Genomic DNA, 19,022 nt, shown 5'->3' on the forward strand with positions numbered 1-19,022 from the left:
CAAAGTTTTAATTCCCAGGGTTCCAACGACGGTCTAACACGAGAAAATCAACTAGAATGGATAATAACATAAAAGAGGAAACCAACGAATTTATTTAATAGATTGTCACTTGTCACTTATTACAACCGAGTTCACCTTAAAGTCAAGCCAAGCAGAACATTTCTAAATATGAGCTGAAAAAATAGCCTTAGTTCCCCCCCCTCCCTACATATGACGGGTTCTGAAGTGACTGGTAGGAAAGATGCAGTAAAGCACAAGAGATGCAGACTCTCCATGTCGGGGACTTTAGCAGGAGAGACTCATAAGCGTTTATATCTAGTGTCGCGACAGTAAGTTAGGCCGGCTGCTGCCGTGTGGACATTTACACTTTATATGCCCACAGCTGGTGTCGGTGTTACAGGCTTTACAGGATCATTAGCTAAGTGTTACCGCTTGTAGGGAAAATAAAACAATGTTTCCAATGAAGGAAACAGGAAATGTGTGTCCCCGTGATAGTTGTGCTGTGGTTGCGGCAGTGTGAGCCGACACTTGTGCTATCGGTCGGTCGGACGGACCTCCCTCTTTCTACTGCTGCCTCAGTAGGCTGTCCTGTCCGTCCGGAGGAACACCAGCCTGGCTGCGACGAGGGCGGAGCTGGCGAGGCTGTCACAAAGATATGTTTCATTTAAAAAACTAGCCACTACGCTAACTACTGTCAGAATCTACACGGCTTTCTTTGGGTTTAACCGCGACGACAAAGCGCTCGTTCAGCCGACTCGAGGAGAAGCAGGATGCCGGTGAAAGGCGGAGGAAGACTGGCCTCTCACCCGAGCAAGAGCGAAAATGTCGGAGTAAGTGGCGCTGTACTGTATTTTTGACATGTGTTAAGTCACAATTGGTAACGTTTATCAACTTCGCCACAACATCCACACGTTTTGTCAAATTATTTTACTGGTCAAGTTAAGTCTGTGCGTTTGTGTCCTTAAAAACCTGCCCAAAGTGACGTGAGGCTTCGTTCAGGCTGTGAGATGCATGTCGGCCAGCCAATAGTCAGCTCGTCAGTACACCTGTTGTGCTTCTGGAGAGCCAATAGAAAGCCCCGTTACATAATATTCACTGTGCTGGTGTTTCCAGTCGTGTATCCTCCTGAAACCTGAGGAAACGGCTCGAACTTTCCTCTTTTCATCCAGTGGTCAGAGTTCGTGGTTGTAATCCTGTCCAGATTGACATTTGTGATTTGATGGGGGTTCTCTGGAGATTAGAAAGTCATTGAATGTAATCAGTAGACCAGAAGGGAAAGTGTGTGTGAGAATGACAAAGGCTAAACTTTCATGCTGCATTTGAGAACCCGACCTGTTCAGTGGCCACCTGTGGAGCCACAATGTGTGTCAAATCACTGCAGAAGAATGAGCGCATAATCATACACGGGACAGAGAATTAATACCTCCCTGTTACATTCCCAGTGCCATGAACCTCAAAACAGTTGCTCTGTCAACGATGAAAATGTTTTGTTGTTTGAAGAAAAGGGTTGTTGAATATTTAGTAAGCACATAATTGTACCTTATGTTGCTGTGAGCATTGGGGAGAGGTGACTAGCACACAATAACAACCGTGCTGACTCTTCATGTGTTTGTGTGTACTAGAGTCTCACACACTATGGTAGGCAGAAGAGTCTTCTTCAATCCTCTCAACCATGGTAATCTAACATGTTGTCTTAAATTCAGCCTGCTTTTCGTTATGAATACACACACACACACACACACACACACACACACACACACACACACACACACACAATATGTCTCAGATGTACGTCTCCTCCTTTCAAATGGTAAATACATTAACTAAAAACAATCCTGAAGACAAGTGTTTGCTTGCTTGTATAGATCATGTCTAAAAATGTAAATTCTTTGCTTGTGAAATATTGTTTGAGAGTCACAGCTGAAGTTCAAGTGTTGAAGTATTTAAAGTACTGTAAGGGTTTGAGGCATCATTTGAAGAGTATAAAAATGAGTTACTGTGCCAGCTGCTGTGTAATCACTGAACACAGAGGAACGCTCAGTTTAAGAGTAAGAGATGGAAGTTACGAGAAGGAATTTGAGGATATTGGCGTGTAATCGCTGAAAAATGTGGAATTGTTAATTGAAGTGTAATCCCTGGAGATGGGTGAAGTGTGTGCACTATAAGCAGTGAAGTGTCAGTTGTAAGCACTGACCGAATCAGAAATGTCAACTGAAGTGTCTGACCTGAGAGTAGTTCAACTGTCAGTTGAAGTGTAAGAGATGAGCTTTCAGGAACACACTGAGCTGTTTGTAGTCTTTCTTCTCTCTTCGACTGCTGAGTGAGTCTCGATCAATGAGATACTTGTCATCTGATTTAAACAAATAAATACAGAATTATACTGAACAGAAATCCACTGTACTTGTAAGCTGAATCATTCCCGTTCCTGAGCTGTGTCCAATCTAGTCATTGCACATTGTTCTGAATGCAGCACGGCACCGTCATGCATTATGGAACATGATATTACAGCAGAGTCATCTCCTCTCTGTGTATCATCATGTGTAATGTTTACTGCAGGAAGCATTACCATATCAAAAATCAATGATGTATCCTGAGTGTCGTCAGGTTTCTATCAATGCTCCCGTGATTCAGTGGGGTCTGTTCATCAGCTCCATTCTGTCTGTTACAATCGCAGAGAACACAGTTGAGCCAGAGTGACGTATTCACAGCAGCACAGCTGCTGACGGTGAACAGGGAGAGCATTCACACGCTGGCCTGGCACAGTCAAACACTGATGCACTATATCCATGGAAACAGTAATCCTTGTCTCTTGGAGATGGTTGAAGCTTCATGCTAACACTAACAGAGCACACCTCATGGACAGCAGTGTCGCCATTATTTTCATTGTCAATTCATCTGTTGATAATGCTTTTGGATTTAAAGAGGTATGCCACTGATTTGTCATGTGGAGTACTGCTGAGTGACAGTTAATGTCTTCTCATGGTAGCTGTCCTTAACATCTCTGGCTGCATTGCACTAATGCGTCCCAACCTTTTGGCTGACGACGCCTTAAAATGAAGCAGTGGGGATTTTTTCAGATCGTTTAATCTAAATAACTGTTAAAGGCCTGAGGACGTACAACTATCCAGTATGTCAGTCTGAAACAAATCAAAGAATAATATCAATATGAATACCCGTGCCCCGCTGGTATTCATATTGATATTATCATCCTTAAGTTTCAAACTTAACTTTGTCCCTTGTTGCATAAAGCAAAAGGTGGTCTTCTTGAGTGTTGACTGAGGCTGTCATGGTAGTTACTGTCGTCATACAGCACATGTGCACTTCAGTTCAGTGGTTACGCTACACTCATGTCATCCTGTATTTGACAGAGTTATTGTCAGTGTTAGCTAGCTTCTCCAACATGGACAACAAAGAGAATACTAAAAGAAGACGAGAATGTTGTTGAACATATGATATGTATAACTGTATATAGTACAATCACAATATGTATACTACGTATAATATTATAGAGATTTTGAATATGGAATGATGGGAACATCTATACTCTTACAAGTTGTGCATCCCTTGCAGGGTCCGGTGGGTTTCCCCTGATATCTCCTCCACTTCAAGCCACCATTTTCTTATGTTCCACAAATGTTTTCACTTTTAAGAGACTGCTGTGGGTCTCTTTAAAAATGTTTACTGAGGACCTTCTAGCAAATAATAAGGGAAATTAGCTACGGGCAAACACTTCCTAAACAATCCTAAGGAAGTCCTTGTGGGGATTCTATGCGACTCCCCCTTTGGGAACCACAGTATTGGACCAATATTTAATGTGCTGGATTAGCAAAAACACACATTCCTGTCAGGTTATTGTATCCATAGACTGTAGATCTTTCCAGTAATTATACGTTATCACAATATGTATTGATATTATAATGACAAAACCTTGTGTGTGCGTGCGTACGTGTGTGCGTGCTCTCTATAATTAGACTGCACATATTTGGGATGGAATCAGCTCTCATGACAACATTGTAAGCTTGTTGGGGTATACATGCCCTGAACAAGTCTTCACATGTCTTATTATCTAAAGTAAAAGTTTGTGGGATGCCCCTCTGGATGTCCTGGTAAACCTCAGCAGGCAGATGGCTGTGCCATGTGTTCACCTTACTAGGGGTGTAAGATGCACTTGAGTATTTCCATATTATGTTTGGTGATACTGTATCAATTCTTAAACACACTATCTATAAATAGTTTACAGCAAAGGTTTGTGGCAGACAGGCTCAGACTGATGTATGATGCTGGATGTTACAGGGACTGTGATGATAAAGATCTCCCTCTATGCTTTCTATGTGTTCTATATACTTTATACAGCTTTACTAGACTTGGATTAAAGAAGTCACAGTATATTGAGTGGTAACCCCTGTATCATGATATTTCTTATCGCCAGATTCTTGCCAATACACAGCCCTGCACCTTGCATCCTCTTCTTTTGGGTTGCACCTTCAACATTTCCAACACACATGCCACACATCTTCGCCTTGCCGTCATGGCCAACATTGCTGATTTCCACACCCCATTGTTTATTTGTGATCACTTTCTTTAGCTAAAGAAAGCTTTACGTTTAACTGGACACTAGTCATTTTGTAGATGTTTACAGCCTCAACTTGGGTTTAATAAATTAAAGATTCAACAATTTCACTTCCTGCTCTTATTCCTTCCATTGTGGAGGCTGTTTAAGCATGTAACTACAAAAACACGATATGAAAACTGTCTTTACATCATCTGACTCTAAATAACTAGTTCTTATAAATGTAAAAGGTGTGTGTGCGTGTGCGTGTGCGTGTGCGTGTGTGCTCGTGTTCGTGTTCTCCGGCCTGCTGATCTTGTCTCTGCCAGTTGTTCACTCAGGTTATTTCGAGCACGGTTGGTCTTTGCAAGTGAAATCAGGACAGTCAACATTACAAGTGTGCATTGGAGAAATAAGAGTGTGCATTAGGATCAGACGAGTGGTGTGCTGTCAATGTTATTGTGCTTCAGCTGAGCTTCACTCTCCTTCCAATCTTATGTTGTTTATGTGTTATTGTTGGTGCTGCTGTCACAAAGACAACCGGATCAGAGCTACCAACACACAGGACACAACAAGAGAACCGTGCAACAGGCATGCTGATAACATATTTTCTGTCCGTGGATTTTCATATGAATAAAAAGTCCATACATGGTTATTAACATAGCTAACCTTACCGCTAGCGTGAACCACCTGGTGGTGTCAATAAGTAGGCAGCTTTTGTAGCTTACTGATGTAGCTTAGTAGAAACAACTTTGTTATCACTCTTTACGCCTTCTTTGCCTCCTCCATCTATTGCCGCTTAAACAATATTAACAGATGATCTGTTTTGGAACACGTCATACTGTGTGTTGTCGCTGGTTTTAAGAGCTTTAATCAGCACCTCCCTCGTGTGTGTTGATCAAAGCAGTGCCATATTTTCTTTATGGAGGCCAAACATTCACTCAATTGAATTTTGACATTAAAATACACTCCTCTCCATCACATGCGTTCAAACACACAGTCGGCTGAGGTTATTATAATAGTAATCTTTATTTAGAGAACACTTTTCAAATTGCAAGTTACAAAGTGAGAACAGATAAAGAAGTTTAGTGTTTAAAAACAATATATAGTAGAAAAAGATAAGAATAGAAAACGTAAGAAATTTACAAACAATTCAAAGAAAAGTAAAACTCAAAGGCTCCGATAAAAGTATTCTGTGTGTGCTCAGACAGGAGCTTCAAAATCCTCCGCTTACATCATCACATGAGGAGAAACTTCACAGATATTCTTCTCATCTCAAACATGCACACACTACAAGAATTAGAAATAATGTTTCATCACACACTACAGGATATAATCAAGATGATTGTGCCAGAGGAACGATGCACCGCCTCACGTGAGCTGACGGTGCAACACTGCAGCAGTGAGAGAAACAAAAGCAGAAGGTTCAACGAGTCTACATTACAAGATGGTGGGTTGTCTGTTCTTCAGCCAGAACTGGAGGAGAGATTTCATCTGTCACTTTTAATATCTGTAAACAGTTTGCTAGCTAACCTCAGCCTCAAGGGCTAGAATGTTTACTGTTGCTCGGCAACACCGTCAGCTGCTCCGGCTGGTCTCTGTTTTGGTTGCGTCCGTGTTGACGGAATTCTCCATATTTAACATGTGTGACATTTATCTGCAAACACTTTGTGAAGCTTTCAGACTGGATCTGTTAACTCCTCGCATTACCAGATAATCTGAGCCCAACGTCAGTACCGACCGTGGAGTTCTCCTCTGATTGTCCGGAGGTCTCTGTCCCCCTTTAGTTTTCAGCAGGGCCTCTGCAACCGTTTAAAACCTCTGTCCGAGGGTCTCAAAGTACGTACCGGCACATGCGGTACTTAAAGGTCAGAGATGCAGCAGGGAGAGAGGCCAAGAGGAGTCTTAAAAGTAATAGAGTAGAATGGGAGGGATGAAACCCTCTTTTTAATGGTCACACATGCAGAGCACACAGCACACACAGTGAAATGTGTTCTCTGCTTTTAACCCATTCTAGTACCAGGAGTCTAGTACTAGGAGCAGTGGGCAGCTAATGAAATGCTTCCTCCCTACTTCCTACTTCAATACACGATAATTTGTGTATTGACAAATTAAATTGATGGAAATCAGTAGTTTTATGATTCCAGTAGTGTAGTCACGGTCAACTTGTGGTGAGACCTTTAGCTAAGTGTCTCTTTTTATACATATCACTTAATGTGTAAGCAGGAGGCTCAGCCCTCCACCATGAACTCAGGAGGTATTAGTGAAGACCAACACATCTATCACATCAAGGGGAGAAACCATGTCACTTAAATGACCCTGTTCAATGAATTTCCAAGTGAGCTGATTGAGGATCGTACCTTAAGCTTCAAGATATTCCAGATATTCCCTGACCGATGGGAACCGTGCCACATGGGGCTGGACAGCTGGCGGGAGTGGCCGACTGATAAGATTCCTGTGTGTGTCTTTATATCTCCTTCTCTGTGTGTCTGTGTTTATCGGTACTGCCCTGTGGCTGGGGAATAAGTTTAGAGGCCGAGGGCGTGGTGCCCTGCTGTAACCCAAGCTCGCACCAGGGAAGACCACATTTAGTGCATCGCTGCTCTTTTACTCGTCTGTGCATGTGAGCAGGATTTAAAGCAGCAAAGCCTGGTGTCGTAAAATGTAAATGTAGCACAGTGGATTGAATAGAAACAGACGGTGATTGACTTTGAAACTCCTTAATGAAAAGTAAAGGTAAGTTAATTGAAACGGCTTTGAAGCTGTTGGACGGTTCATTCTTTTAATGTTGATGGGGCTATGCTAGCAGTGTCCACATCCTGGACCTATGTATGTATTGGACACTGTGAGATGAAATTGATGGCAATATTTTAAATTCTCAGGTAAAATGACGAACTGACATATTTCCTAAAATGTCCGCCTGTTAAGAGGGATTGTTTTAGTTGCCTGACCTTCACACCAACATGGACCAAAGTTTTATTGTGTGAGCCTGTCGACCGCCGATCTCCCGATTAGTGGATGATGTCACTGTACACAGAACAGTGCAGGATAGCAGCATACATGTCCACAAACATGAGTCTTGTCTTAAAGTGATCTCTAATATAAAAGTGAGAGGTATGTAAAGAGAGAGCAGCGTGATGCATTGCAGCAGGACTCGTGTGTCTGCTGGCTGCTCCACTGCTGAATGTTGGCGGATGAACTACTTATAGACCAGACGCTGGTGCAACTTCCTCTACTGCCGTCCAGTGCAAGTGACACGCTGTCAGCAGGACAGACGCCCCATGGTGCACTAGGATTTTCTAATTAACTGTGAACCAGTGCACAGTTTGTATCTGTTTGACTGTATGGGAATACCCTAATGCTTATATGCTGGTAGCCTCAGAGTTGCTGATGACTTAGTGAGTCTTCGCTGATGGCATGCTTATCCTCAGCTGATGAGCCGGCAGTATGTCTGCACAATGAGTGATTATCTCGTGCAATTTAATGACATTCTACTTAGCATAGCCTAGCTCAACGCTTCAGTTTTACTGCCAGTCACACACACACACACACACACACACACACACACACACACACACACTAATGGCCTCTACACCAGTGTAAGGGATTGAAGCGTTGGGCCATACTTAAAATATCCTGTCACCTGCTCATAGCTGCTATTAGCGCCACACAGCAAGTAGGCTGAGAATCTTGCAGACTTTTTTTCACTCTAGAGTGAGAACGTGTCCCAGTGAAAGGCAGGGGGTCGGACTAACAATGCACCTCTCAGTGAGAATGTCATTTGACCCCTGAATCTGAAGTTCACTGTTGTTTCTTTGGATTACAATTAACACTTGGAACAGTGCATTCTCATTGAGTTGCCAGCAGCCCTCAGGACGCTTGCTTTCGAAACAAATTCTCCATTGTTGGTTTGGCAACTTAGTTTGATAAACAATAGGGGTTGTCTTTGCATTGCATCATCTTAGGAAATAATTTTTTTAGGCACACTTGAGTGGCCTGGCTGTTAGGTTAGTGCACTGGTTCAACCTTTTATGGGCCAGCGCCCCCCTATCCATTATCCAAGTTGATTATTATTCTGTTATTCTATTATTATGATGATTATTCTTTGTATTTATTATTTAATAATAATATGCCATGTACCCAGGGAGCAAACAACAGGAGTGTTAAACAAATGCAACGGTAAGAAGTTTGAGATTCAAACTTTAATCTGTGTCACAGACTGCAGCCAATCAGACATTCAAAGTGTAACCGGTGTTAAACACAGCAGCCTCAGAAATGTGAAACTATTTGCACTCTTAAGTGTTCCAGCGGAAAACAAGCAGCCCACAAAGGAACAATTCTGAGGTGCTTTTAAAAAAAGTATATAACGCCAAATCACAACTCACTTTTCACATTGAACAGGTGCTCTTTTATTAAATAAACTGCACTCGGAAACTCAGGCGAAAATATCCGCGTTTTTTTAAGGCACACATCCTGAATCGGCAGCAGTGATGCAGGTGTTAGCTCTGATGTTAGCTCTACTGGTGTTAGCTCTGCTGCTACGAGCAGCCAGAGTTCAGCTCGTCTGCTGCTGGTCCATGTCCCGACCAGAGTATTAGTGTTTTAACATTACTTCAGATTATATCCTTGAAAACACATTCATGCTATCGAGCAGTGGCGGCTGAGGGGGGCGGCGCTGTTTTTCTTCAAGCAGCACTTTATCGCTCAGCAAAATAAAAATAAAAGTCTAGACTTTGTCTCGCTATAAAACAAACGCCCCCCAAAAATGCCCCCCTTTCAAAAATAGTGATTCTCTGAAGGCCCCTGTTGAGAACCCCTGGGTTAGAGCTTTCGCTCAGTCAGTTGGTCCGGACTGAAATACCTCCACAACTAGTCATTTTGTTCAGACTTTCGTGTTCTCCAGAGGATGAATCCTCATGACTTTGATCCCATGGTTTCCTCTTAAGATCCTGCCAGGTCAACAGTTTTGCGTAACTTACTCCGTGAACACGCATTTTAATTTCACTTACAAATGTTATAAGTTTACATGTGAAGTGATATTTACACATTTGTGGATCCATTTGTACACGCGAGATCACTTCCTGTCGGTTTGTGGGCCACGTGACATTTGTGACTTCCCTCGTGTTTGTTAGCAGAATTCATACGCAGCAGATCTGTGGAAATGTTTTACAAATGTGAGATGCAGTTTCTAGTTACCCCTGTTCGCTCGGCCATCAGCTTTATAGCACCCCTCACCGTGAGATTGCAGATTCGTAGGTAGAGTGGGGGCAGTGGATTAGATTTGTATATCTATTTTATAAAACCAATGTGTTTATGATTACATTGTTTATAGAGCATACCAGAAATTGTTGCAAGAGGACAACGTTCTTAATAGATCTGATCTCTCAAAGTGCACCAGATTGATGATAGAGGTCTCGAGGTCCACCCACCCTAGTCTCTCAAGATCCTGTGGGAACACTGTATACGTCTTCTGTGGGTAACCAATATTAAAGTCCAAAAGAAACTTCCACCAAGAGATCTGAGACAGTGTCCTCTGGGGAACTGGTTTTTTCAGACTGGATGAAAACGCTCCAAGGCTTCCATAAGTGTTAATATCACCTTAATATACCTTTTGGTAAATACTATTTGAACTAACCAACACAGACAGTGAGTGTGCGTGTGCGTGTTCCAGCACAGATGTTGTTTCCTGTCAGTGAACATGAGTAAGAAGACGTTATCTGTGGAATTACAGGAAGAGGGAGTGATGGTTTACAGGCAGCTTCCTGCAGCAGAAGCCTCTCTCCCCTGTTTCCGCCTCACCACACCCTGTAGCCATGACCAGACCACGACCACTGTTAGGACCAACATATACACAGCACTCTCTTTATCTCACTGCTGCCTCAGGCCCTCATATATCAAACGTTGTTAACATTAGATAGGATCTTTGTGATAAAGCCTGTCTTCATTATCAGCAGTGGAATTTAGAACGTGTGCATTTCCTTCACAGATTTATTTTGTGTTGTGCATGGAAAACGATTGGGATCACTGAAGGTTGTTGTCATGCTCCATGAAAAATATAAAACATTTTTCTCAAACTCTCAAAGGCCTGCTTCATGTCAGCCTGACCTTCTGGGGAATCCTGTAGTCACAGCAGATCTGTTGCTGTGTTGCTTTCTGTACTGCATGTACAACCCACACTCCTTTTTTAAATAGGACTCACCACACCTGCATAATGTGCCATGTTTGTGTCATATGTAAATAAGGGACTGGTGAGTCATGCTGTTGTTTTCCCAGCTCATCCAGTTATTCAGCAATGAAATCAGCAGTGAGTGTTAAACACACACCACTGTACAGCTTGTTTACATATTGAAGTTGTGTTCTTACATTCCTTGTTATGTTAGTTAGACAGGTTCATATGTAAGTTACTACTTCCATGCCTTAATAGAACATATCCCTTATTATTTTTTATATTGGACCAAATCAACACTGCAGATACAGAAACCTGAAAGTAAAAAGATCTATTGATGATGATATATATATTGGTCCCCTTTTCCTTTAAAATAAAAAAAAGTATGAACCTAAACAAATATGTTTGTCTTGTGACAAAGGTATGTTAGCATGTGCATCTTTGTGCCATGAATGTACGAGCTGAGCATTGGTCGACCTGTTGGTCAGTCCATCTTCGCTTTTGGTCGAGATGTATAATAAAAAGCCCTACCTGCTGTATTGCTGTATTGCTGTAAAATGTAGTGAGCTGATTGATGCTCCATAGAGGTTGAACCCTTCCCATTCTGGACAGTGTGCCAGTGGTTTCAACCTTCTCAGTAAGGGATCGCTTTAAAACAAGCAATGTCTACTCAAGACCTCATCACATGACGCCCAACCAGAACTGGGTTATTGAGGCCTGTACTGAAGGCGGTATTTGAAAGTTACAAAATATTGACATAATGTATACACATTTTTTTGATTCAAAAGTAAAACACATATTTAAGGAAGCAGAGAGGGTTAACTTCTCCACAGCCCGCCAGTGTGTGAAAGCATTAGTGTGTAAGGAGGACAGAGGAAGCTGCTCTGAAACAGACCAATGGGTCCACCCACTTCTGCTTCTGGAAACTGTAAAGAACATTTCAAAATTACAGTACGTTTCCTCTCCTTCTCTACATCTTATTTATGATGTTTATAATCAAGAATATCCATAAGAGCAATGTGTTTTAGGCTCACACTCGTACTCACTCACTCTCACTCACACTTACTCTCACTCACTCACACTTGCTCTCACTCACTCACTCTCACTCACTCACACTTACTCTCACTCACTCACACTTGCTCTCACTCACTCACTCACTCTCACTCACTCACACTCACTCTCACTCACTCACACTCACTCTCACTCACTCACACTTACTCTCACTCACTCACACTTACTCTCACTCACACTTACTCTCACTCACTTGCTCTCACTCACTCACACTTACTCTCACTCACACTTACTCTCACTCACTCACTCGCACTCACTCACACTTACTCACACTTACTCTCACTCACACTTACTCACACTTACTCTCACTCACACTTACTCTCACTCACTCGCACTCACTTACTCTCACTCACTTACACTTACTCTCACTCACACTTATTCTCACTCACACTTATTCTCACTCACACTTATTCTCACTCACACTAACTCTCACTCACTCATTCGCACTCACTTACTCTCACTCACAGTTACTCTCACTCACTCACTCACACTCACTCACTCTCACACTCACTCAGTCACACTCACTCTGACTCTCACATTCTCTCTCACTCACTCTCACACTCACTCTCACACTCACTTACTCTCACTCACTCTCACTCACTCAGTCAGTCACTCTCACACTCACTCTGACTCACATTCTCTCTCACTCTCCCCTCACTCTCACACACTCTCACTCTCACACACTCTCACTCACACACACTCTCACTCACACACACTCACTCACACACACACTCACTCACACACACTCTCACTCACACACACTCTCACTCACACACACTCTCACTCACACACACTCTCACTCAGTCAGTCACACTCACTCTGACTCTCACATTCTCTCTCACACTCACTCAGTCAGTCACACTCACTCTGACTCTCACATTCTCTCTCACACTCACTCTCACTCATACACACTCTCACTCACACACACTCTCACTCACACAGAGCTGCAGGTGCAGTGACAGGAGAATGTATAAAAAGCAGCAGCATGCTTCCTCATGGTGGATCGCTCAGTGAGTCCCGTAGCTGCTCTCAGACCTGTCACTGCTGCAGTCATTTACAACTCTCCACACTGTCACTGCCTAAATAATCGGGGCCTTTATGAAATTTTGGGTGCACTTTAAAATAATAGTAATCATTGCATAAAGTACTTAAATGAATAGTTTTGTTTTCACGTGGACCAAGTGTTTTTGTTAATGCCAGTATGAACTTTAACTTTCCTCCAAAGCGTTCATCAAACCTGGGGCTACACATCTATTGGGGCTTTGACTTTATAGAGGCCATAACATTTTATATTTTCATGGGAGCTTTTTGCACTCATGATGCAAACACTGTAGCGTGAACATGTGCATAGACTCACTTCGAAACCCAAGAAGAAGAAGAAGCAACAGCACAAGCACATCCTGAACGGGCACTACACTAATGAAGATAAAGATGATGAATGGATCCCTTGATATTAAGCAGGTCTGAGAGCAGCGTAATGAAGGCAGCATTAATGAAAACATAAAGTGTGTGTGTGTGTGTGTGTGTGTGTGTGTGTGTGTGTGTGTGTGTGTGTGTGTGTGTGTGTGTGTGTGTGTGTGTGTGTGTGTGTGTGTGTGTGTGTGTGTGTGTGTGTGTGTGTGTGTGTGTGTGTGTGTGTGTGTGTGTGTGTGTGTGTGACAGAAGCTCATTGTCTTAAAGACAACTGCAGCCTGAGAGACACAGTGCTGCAGTGAAGGACAACGCTCAAATAACACAACGAAGAACAGATGTGAGCTGTTGCTGCTCCTCCACCCGCTCTTCCTCCTGCTGCTGCTGCTCCTCCTCCAGTTTTCAGTGGCATGCTAAAGAGTTGGTATAAACTAAACCCCTGGTTTCTGAGTGTGCTGTAGATGGACACTATCGTCCACTGCACATGGAGGAGCTTCTGACAGCTGCAGATATTGAAACAAATGGTAGCTGGTCCTGAAATTGGTCCAAGAAGAAGTATTAAGTCTTTACAAACAAACATTTGGCTGTCTGTTGGTAAAGCTGCAGTGCATGCATGTGTGTTTTGTGTCTGTGTGCAGCCCTGTCTCCTTGAAATTACAATCCCATACAAATCACCTGCATTCTTAAATTTTGTTTCAAGGGAAATATTTCCTCCTGGATTACGGTCGCCGTTTTAAACGCGTGGTCAATGCGTGGTTAATGTTGTGAATTGAAAGAAAACTACATGGTTAGGTTGAGGAAAAGGGTTTTCCAGTCTACTGAAATGAATGGAAAGCAGGAACAACCCATTCACAAATCTAGACTACTCTGCTATGATTTAGACAGCAGTAATGTAAAGTATATGAGATTTGTTTTAAAGCATGCCAAAACGCTGGTGTGGTTCTTTTAAATGATACAGATTAATGTTTGACTTTGGCCCCTATTTCCCATTTTCACCTGCTAAATAGAAAGCCAGGTATACTGTATATTCATCTGTCTGTGCCTCTTTGTACTGATGGAGGACAGAGCTGTGAAAAAGAGTGCAGAAGTACTTCGATTGTTGGCATTTGATGGAGTGATTCCACTGTAGTTTGACCCCACTCCGACCCGGTACTTGTAATGTGTGCTATGTTAATACAGCTCCAGCTCACTGCTGGCTGGATGGAACTGGTTCCCATGACCTTGTGCACGTGACTGTGTGTTTGTTTGTCAGTGTGTGTGGGTTGGAAAGTGCATGCCTGTGTGATTGGACTGTGGGCTTTCAGGTCAGTGTTGTGTGTAATGCCACAATATGTCCATTGTGATCATTCTAAGTGTGTGCTTGTTCCTTGAGCAGCTTCTCATTCTATCTGTAGTGCTCTGCGTGCTCTAAGAGATCACCATTGTCTGCTGCCTCACACTGACATGATAATAGTTGGTCTTTTTAATATAGTTCAACCAATACAGCTGTTGAGACTGATGATGATATTTGAGAGCAGATCAGAATATCTGCTGATAGAATATTCTTGGCAGATGGTATTGTCCATGCTGATATAACAAGCTCTTAATGAAACAATTAGGAAGAACAAATCAATGTAATGCAGGAGCTTTGGAGTTATGGATTAAGCTGCTGCTTCTCCTGTGCTCAGGTGGACAAACCTGATTTCAAGGTATATTTCTTCCTTTTCAACAGAGCCAGGCCAGCAGTTTACCACTTCCCTCTAGTTTGTTTGTGCTAAACCTTTTGTGAGGTTTGAAGATGATCCATTTAACACACAGAGATGCTCATCATTTATCATAAAAAGGAGTTTACTCGACTTTTTGATTTCATTAGATCATAATCTATACACATATCTAATATTAGTAAGTATATTTGGAGTGATACAATTCCTCGTAAAAGCACACATTCAGCACTTGTAGCTGAAAGGTTGATCCAGTGTTAATTACTGTGATGACTGCATCTCAGAGTCGGACTCTAGGATTTAGCTATGACTGCTACATGAAGCTCATCTGATCATCATATATGAAAGTCTTCAATAAGTGAACACACAGACGTACACACAGATGTGCTAAGAAAGCCCGGTGTCCTATTATTCCAAGAAGGGAACATATTTTGGGATTTCAATCCCATCCACTAACTTTGTACGAGAAGCACAGAAATGATATTGATATTAATATTTCCACGTGACTACTTCTAATGGCAAGTGTTTTTCAAAATGTCAGCTTGTTCCTCGAACAGGGTTGCATAATAATGAAACTATGTACACTGAACCTTTCGTGGTGTCCGAGTACACACCCTGCGGGACGACCTTGAGCCTCACCTTGCTGCAGTTCTTTTAGCTCCAATGACCTGCTCCTTGCACATCAGCTGTCAGGCCGCTTCAGCCTCAACAGGAAGTTCAGAGCCTGTGCACATTCAGACAGGCTTTAGACTGTGGGCAGTGCATATCCTATCTTTTTTCTGCTTTAATGTCAGAGGGCTTTTATTGTTCTCCGAGCTGCTCTGTGCCTGCAGCGCATTTCCACCTCAAAACTCTCACGCCTCATTAGATATGTATGTATACTGACCTACTCCCTTATAGAACTACACACACACACACACACACACACACACACACACACACACACACACACACACACACACCCCATGTTGAAGTTATTGATGTTGGTCTTTTATGGCCTTAATGAGGATGTGTTCCTAAAGTTCTCTTCAATTGCGTCTTATGTTCAGAAAGTGAACTGATTTATTTTATTTCCAAGGAATATGAGTGTTGAATTTCAGACAGGTTTTTTGATGTTTCAAGAGCTGCCGGATTCATCTATAGAATGATCTCTGTTCTCTGATGGTTCAGGGCTGTTTGTCTCTGGAGAAAGAAAGAAAAATGTTCAAATCATGTTTCAGTTACATTAACCACACATATCTATAATATGCTACTATTGTACTCACTACAACTAGAACAAATGTAACGTATTATACACACTATAACTACACAAAACTGCATTTGTGTGTTGTTGTTTTAGGTGACTGTTTGGCGCTAGTAGTAATAGTAATGCGGTCGCAGCTGTTGCATGCTTCGTCATAACGTTTTAGATGTATAGTGCATAATAATCACTTAAGATGCAGCATAGATTATTTTAAATGCATGACAATACAAACGTTTTGAAACGTTATGATGAAGCATGCATTATTATAGATGCTTCAATATGTACTTCACTTAACGCATACAATGATAACTTATGATTCTGCATGGACTACTGTAACATTCTATAAGTCCTTACAGCTGATGGTTGAGCTGTGTATAGGTGAGTATAGGTCATAATAATATATTAATGTAGTGCTTTATAAATCAGTCAACCTCTAGTTTATATCTAGTCAAGATCATCCATAAGACATACATGAATTATTATGAATGAATTATGAAGAATTATAAGTCACATCTATAATGTTTTGTGACTGTTGATCTAGTGGATCAGAAAGCATTATGAGTGTAGTCAGGAAGCATAAATGAACTATAATTCACTATAAATGTGTCTTAATGCACTATAGAGGTGCTCTTCAGAGAAAGTGTGAGCAGCGTTATATTTGGTAAGGCTCTAAGAATAAATCACATGTTTCAGTAGTTCATATTGTGGCTGCAGTAAACACCACAGCCTGCAGGGGGCACTAGCAGGTCTTTAAGAGAGGCAGGTGGATATGATTGGCTGAATGCATAGATGATGAATACTATTGGTCTCTTGTGTGAGGTGGGTTTAGTGGCTAAGGGCTATACAGCCAAATGTCTCTGGTGTTATAAAGAGCATGGCTGGAAATGGGGAAGTTTTTTCTCTAAAAATACTGGAACTGAACAAAATATAATAAATTTCATTTCATTTGAAATTGCACATTAGCAAAAAATAACTCTAACCCTGCATGTGCCTTCATGTCTACAGTCTTCTTACAGTGAGCTGATTGACAGTTTCTCGTCACTTGAACGAGTCTTGAGTCTGATCCAGGAGGAGAGGAAGAGGAGAGTCCTCTTCTCTTCCTCTCCTCTTCCTCTCCTCTATCTGATTCCTCCTCGGCTCTTCCAGCAGTCGCTGACTCGTCCTTCTCTCCACTGATGTGGGATGGAAAGGTCACAGGCTTTGATAGGGAATCCCCGGTGCCTTAGCCTCTCAGCTCCTCTTTGAAGATTAAACTTCCATTTGAATGAAAGCCTCTCTCTTCCTCTCTCCTCTCCCTCTGCACATCGTGGGACAGAGGATGTACTTTCCAAACTGATTGTGATATTGAGACTTTTCTGTCAGACAAATGATGAATCAGTCAGGCACTGTTCTGCTCTCTCAAAGTATATAGCCATACTAGTGGCCATGAGGCTGATTGCACACTTGAAAAGTGACTAATAGTTGGGTTGTAACCAACAACTCTTTTGATAATTGATTAGTTGAATCGCTTCTCGCCCTCTGTCAGGATTCTGCGGTCCATCGGGACCAAAACCTCACGCCGAAAAAACTGTTTCTTCCAGACAGCTACTGGCCACATGAACAAGGCCCCCACTCACACACACGCACTCTTATCTGCTCCCACACACACTATGTATCTGTGACTACATCGCTTACTGGGAATTAATAGCTTAACAGTAGTTGATTCAGGAAATGAATTGATTCGTAACACACTTTACTTACTTTTTAATCTTTGGACTCAGAGGAATGTATCAAGTATTTTCGAGTCAAAAGGCTCAAATCCATTGACGAGTCATTGACGTTAAATCCAAGTCGAGTTGGAAGTCTTTTTTGATTTTGTCAAGTCGAGTCTAAAGTCATCAAATTTGTGAGACCACACCTCTGGAGTTCGAAAACGTAAACACAGAGGGCACCCGGACCAGACAACCAAGCCGAGGTCTTTTCATCCCATTAGCTTCCTCTCTGCGGCTCTCTGAGGAGCCTTGTTCTTCATTCGTAATGGAAACATAATGCCTGAAATATTTACAACAACAAGGGGAGGAAAGGTTTTCAATAAGAAATGAGGCAAAACTATTTCAGCTTTTAAGGATAAGGATGAAGGGATCTGGAGAACCGAGGAGAGACGAAGTCAGAATGTCTGATGAAAGTGGATCCAGTTTCACATGCAGCAGTGGAGGATTAAGCAGCGTAATCCAGAGTCCCCAGATGGTCAGTAATGGAAGAATGCAACAAAGCCATTCATGTCATTGAAAAGTTGAATTCAAAGAGTAAATTAACACAGCGCTCTTTAAACCCTTCATTCTATAAATGACCAAACTAATGACGAGTGTGCAGTTCAAAGCCCAAAGGCTTCAGTCACAGTGATGTAACATGGAGAAAAGCAGCAGCTCACAGTGGAGAGGAAGCAGCTAAAGTCTGGGATTATCACTTGATGAATTAATTATTCTTTAATAATAAAAATGGTCATTGACTGAATAATGTTTAATATAGGTGTCATTTCTATGTGACTGCTTGAAACAGACATATTTCCCGTGTAATGGTTTGACCGTGTTTTGCTTCGCGTCTGCTCCCTGCGCTGCTTTGTGACCTGTTTAGCTGCTGTTTCTTTATAAAGAGCAGCAGCGTGAGTATGACATGACTCCTTCCTTCCTCAATGTTCTTTAGCCTTTTTTAGCGAGCAGCTTCTATTTGTTTTTGTCTGTTATTTCATTTAATCTATTATCGATCCTTTGAGACCTTCCTCTGAGGATTTCCAGTATTAAGAGAGAGCGGCGGTGATGATTGACAGCAGGTGCATGCTGTGACATCACTGAAGAGCGCGTAGCTGTCGTTTCCTTTTGTTCTTTGCCAAATGAAAGATTTTCT

General features: G+C 42.1%; 1 protein-coding gene across 1 annotated transcript in view; it reads left to right on the top strand.

Annotated features, from left to right (window-relative positions):
- The first annotated feature begins 224 nt into the window (after positions 1–224).
- The window catches only part of tjp2b (tight junction protein 2b (zona occludens 2)), a 93,281-nt gene continuing 74,483 nt past the window's right edge, over positions 225–19,022 (top strand). Inside the window, exon 1 of the mRNA XM_029438923.1 lies at positions 225–830. Coding sequence (XP_029294783.1) covers positions 771–830 — 60 coding nt within the window. The 5' untranslated portion in view covers positions 225–770. The remainder of the gene's footprint in view (positions 831–19,022) is intronic.

The sequence above is a fragment of the Cottoperca gobio genome, chromosome 9 (assembly GCF_900634415.1).
Source record: "Cottoperca gobio chromosome 9, fCotGob3.1, whole genome shotgun sequence".
Classification (NCBI taxonomy): Eukaryota; Metazoa; Chordata; class Actinopteri; order Perciformes; family Bovichtidae; genus Cottoperca; species Cottoperca gobio.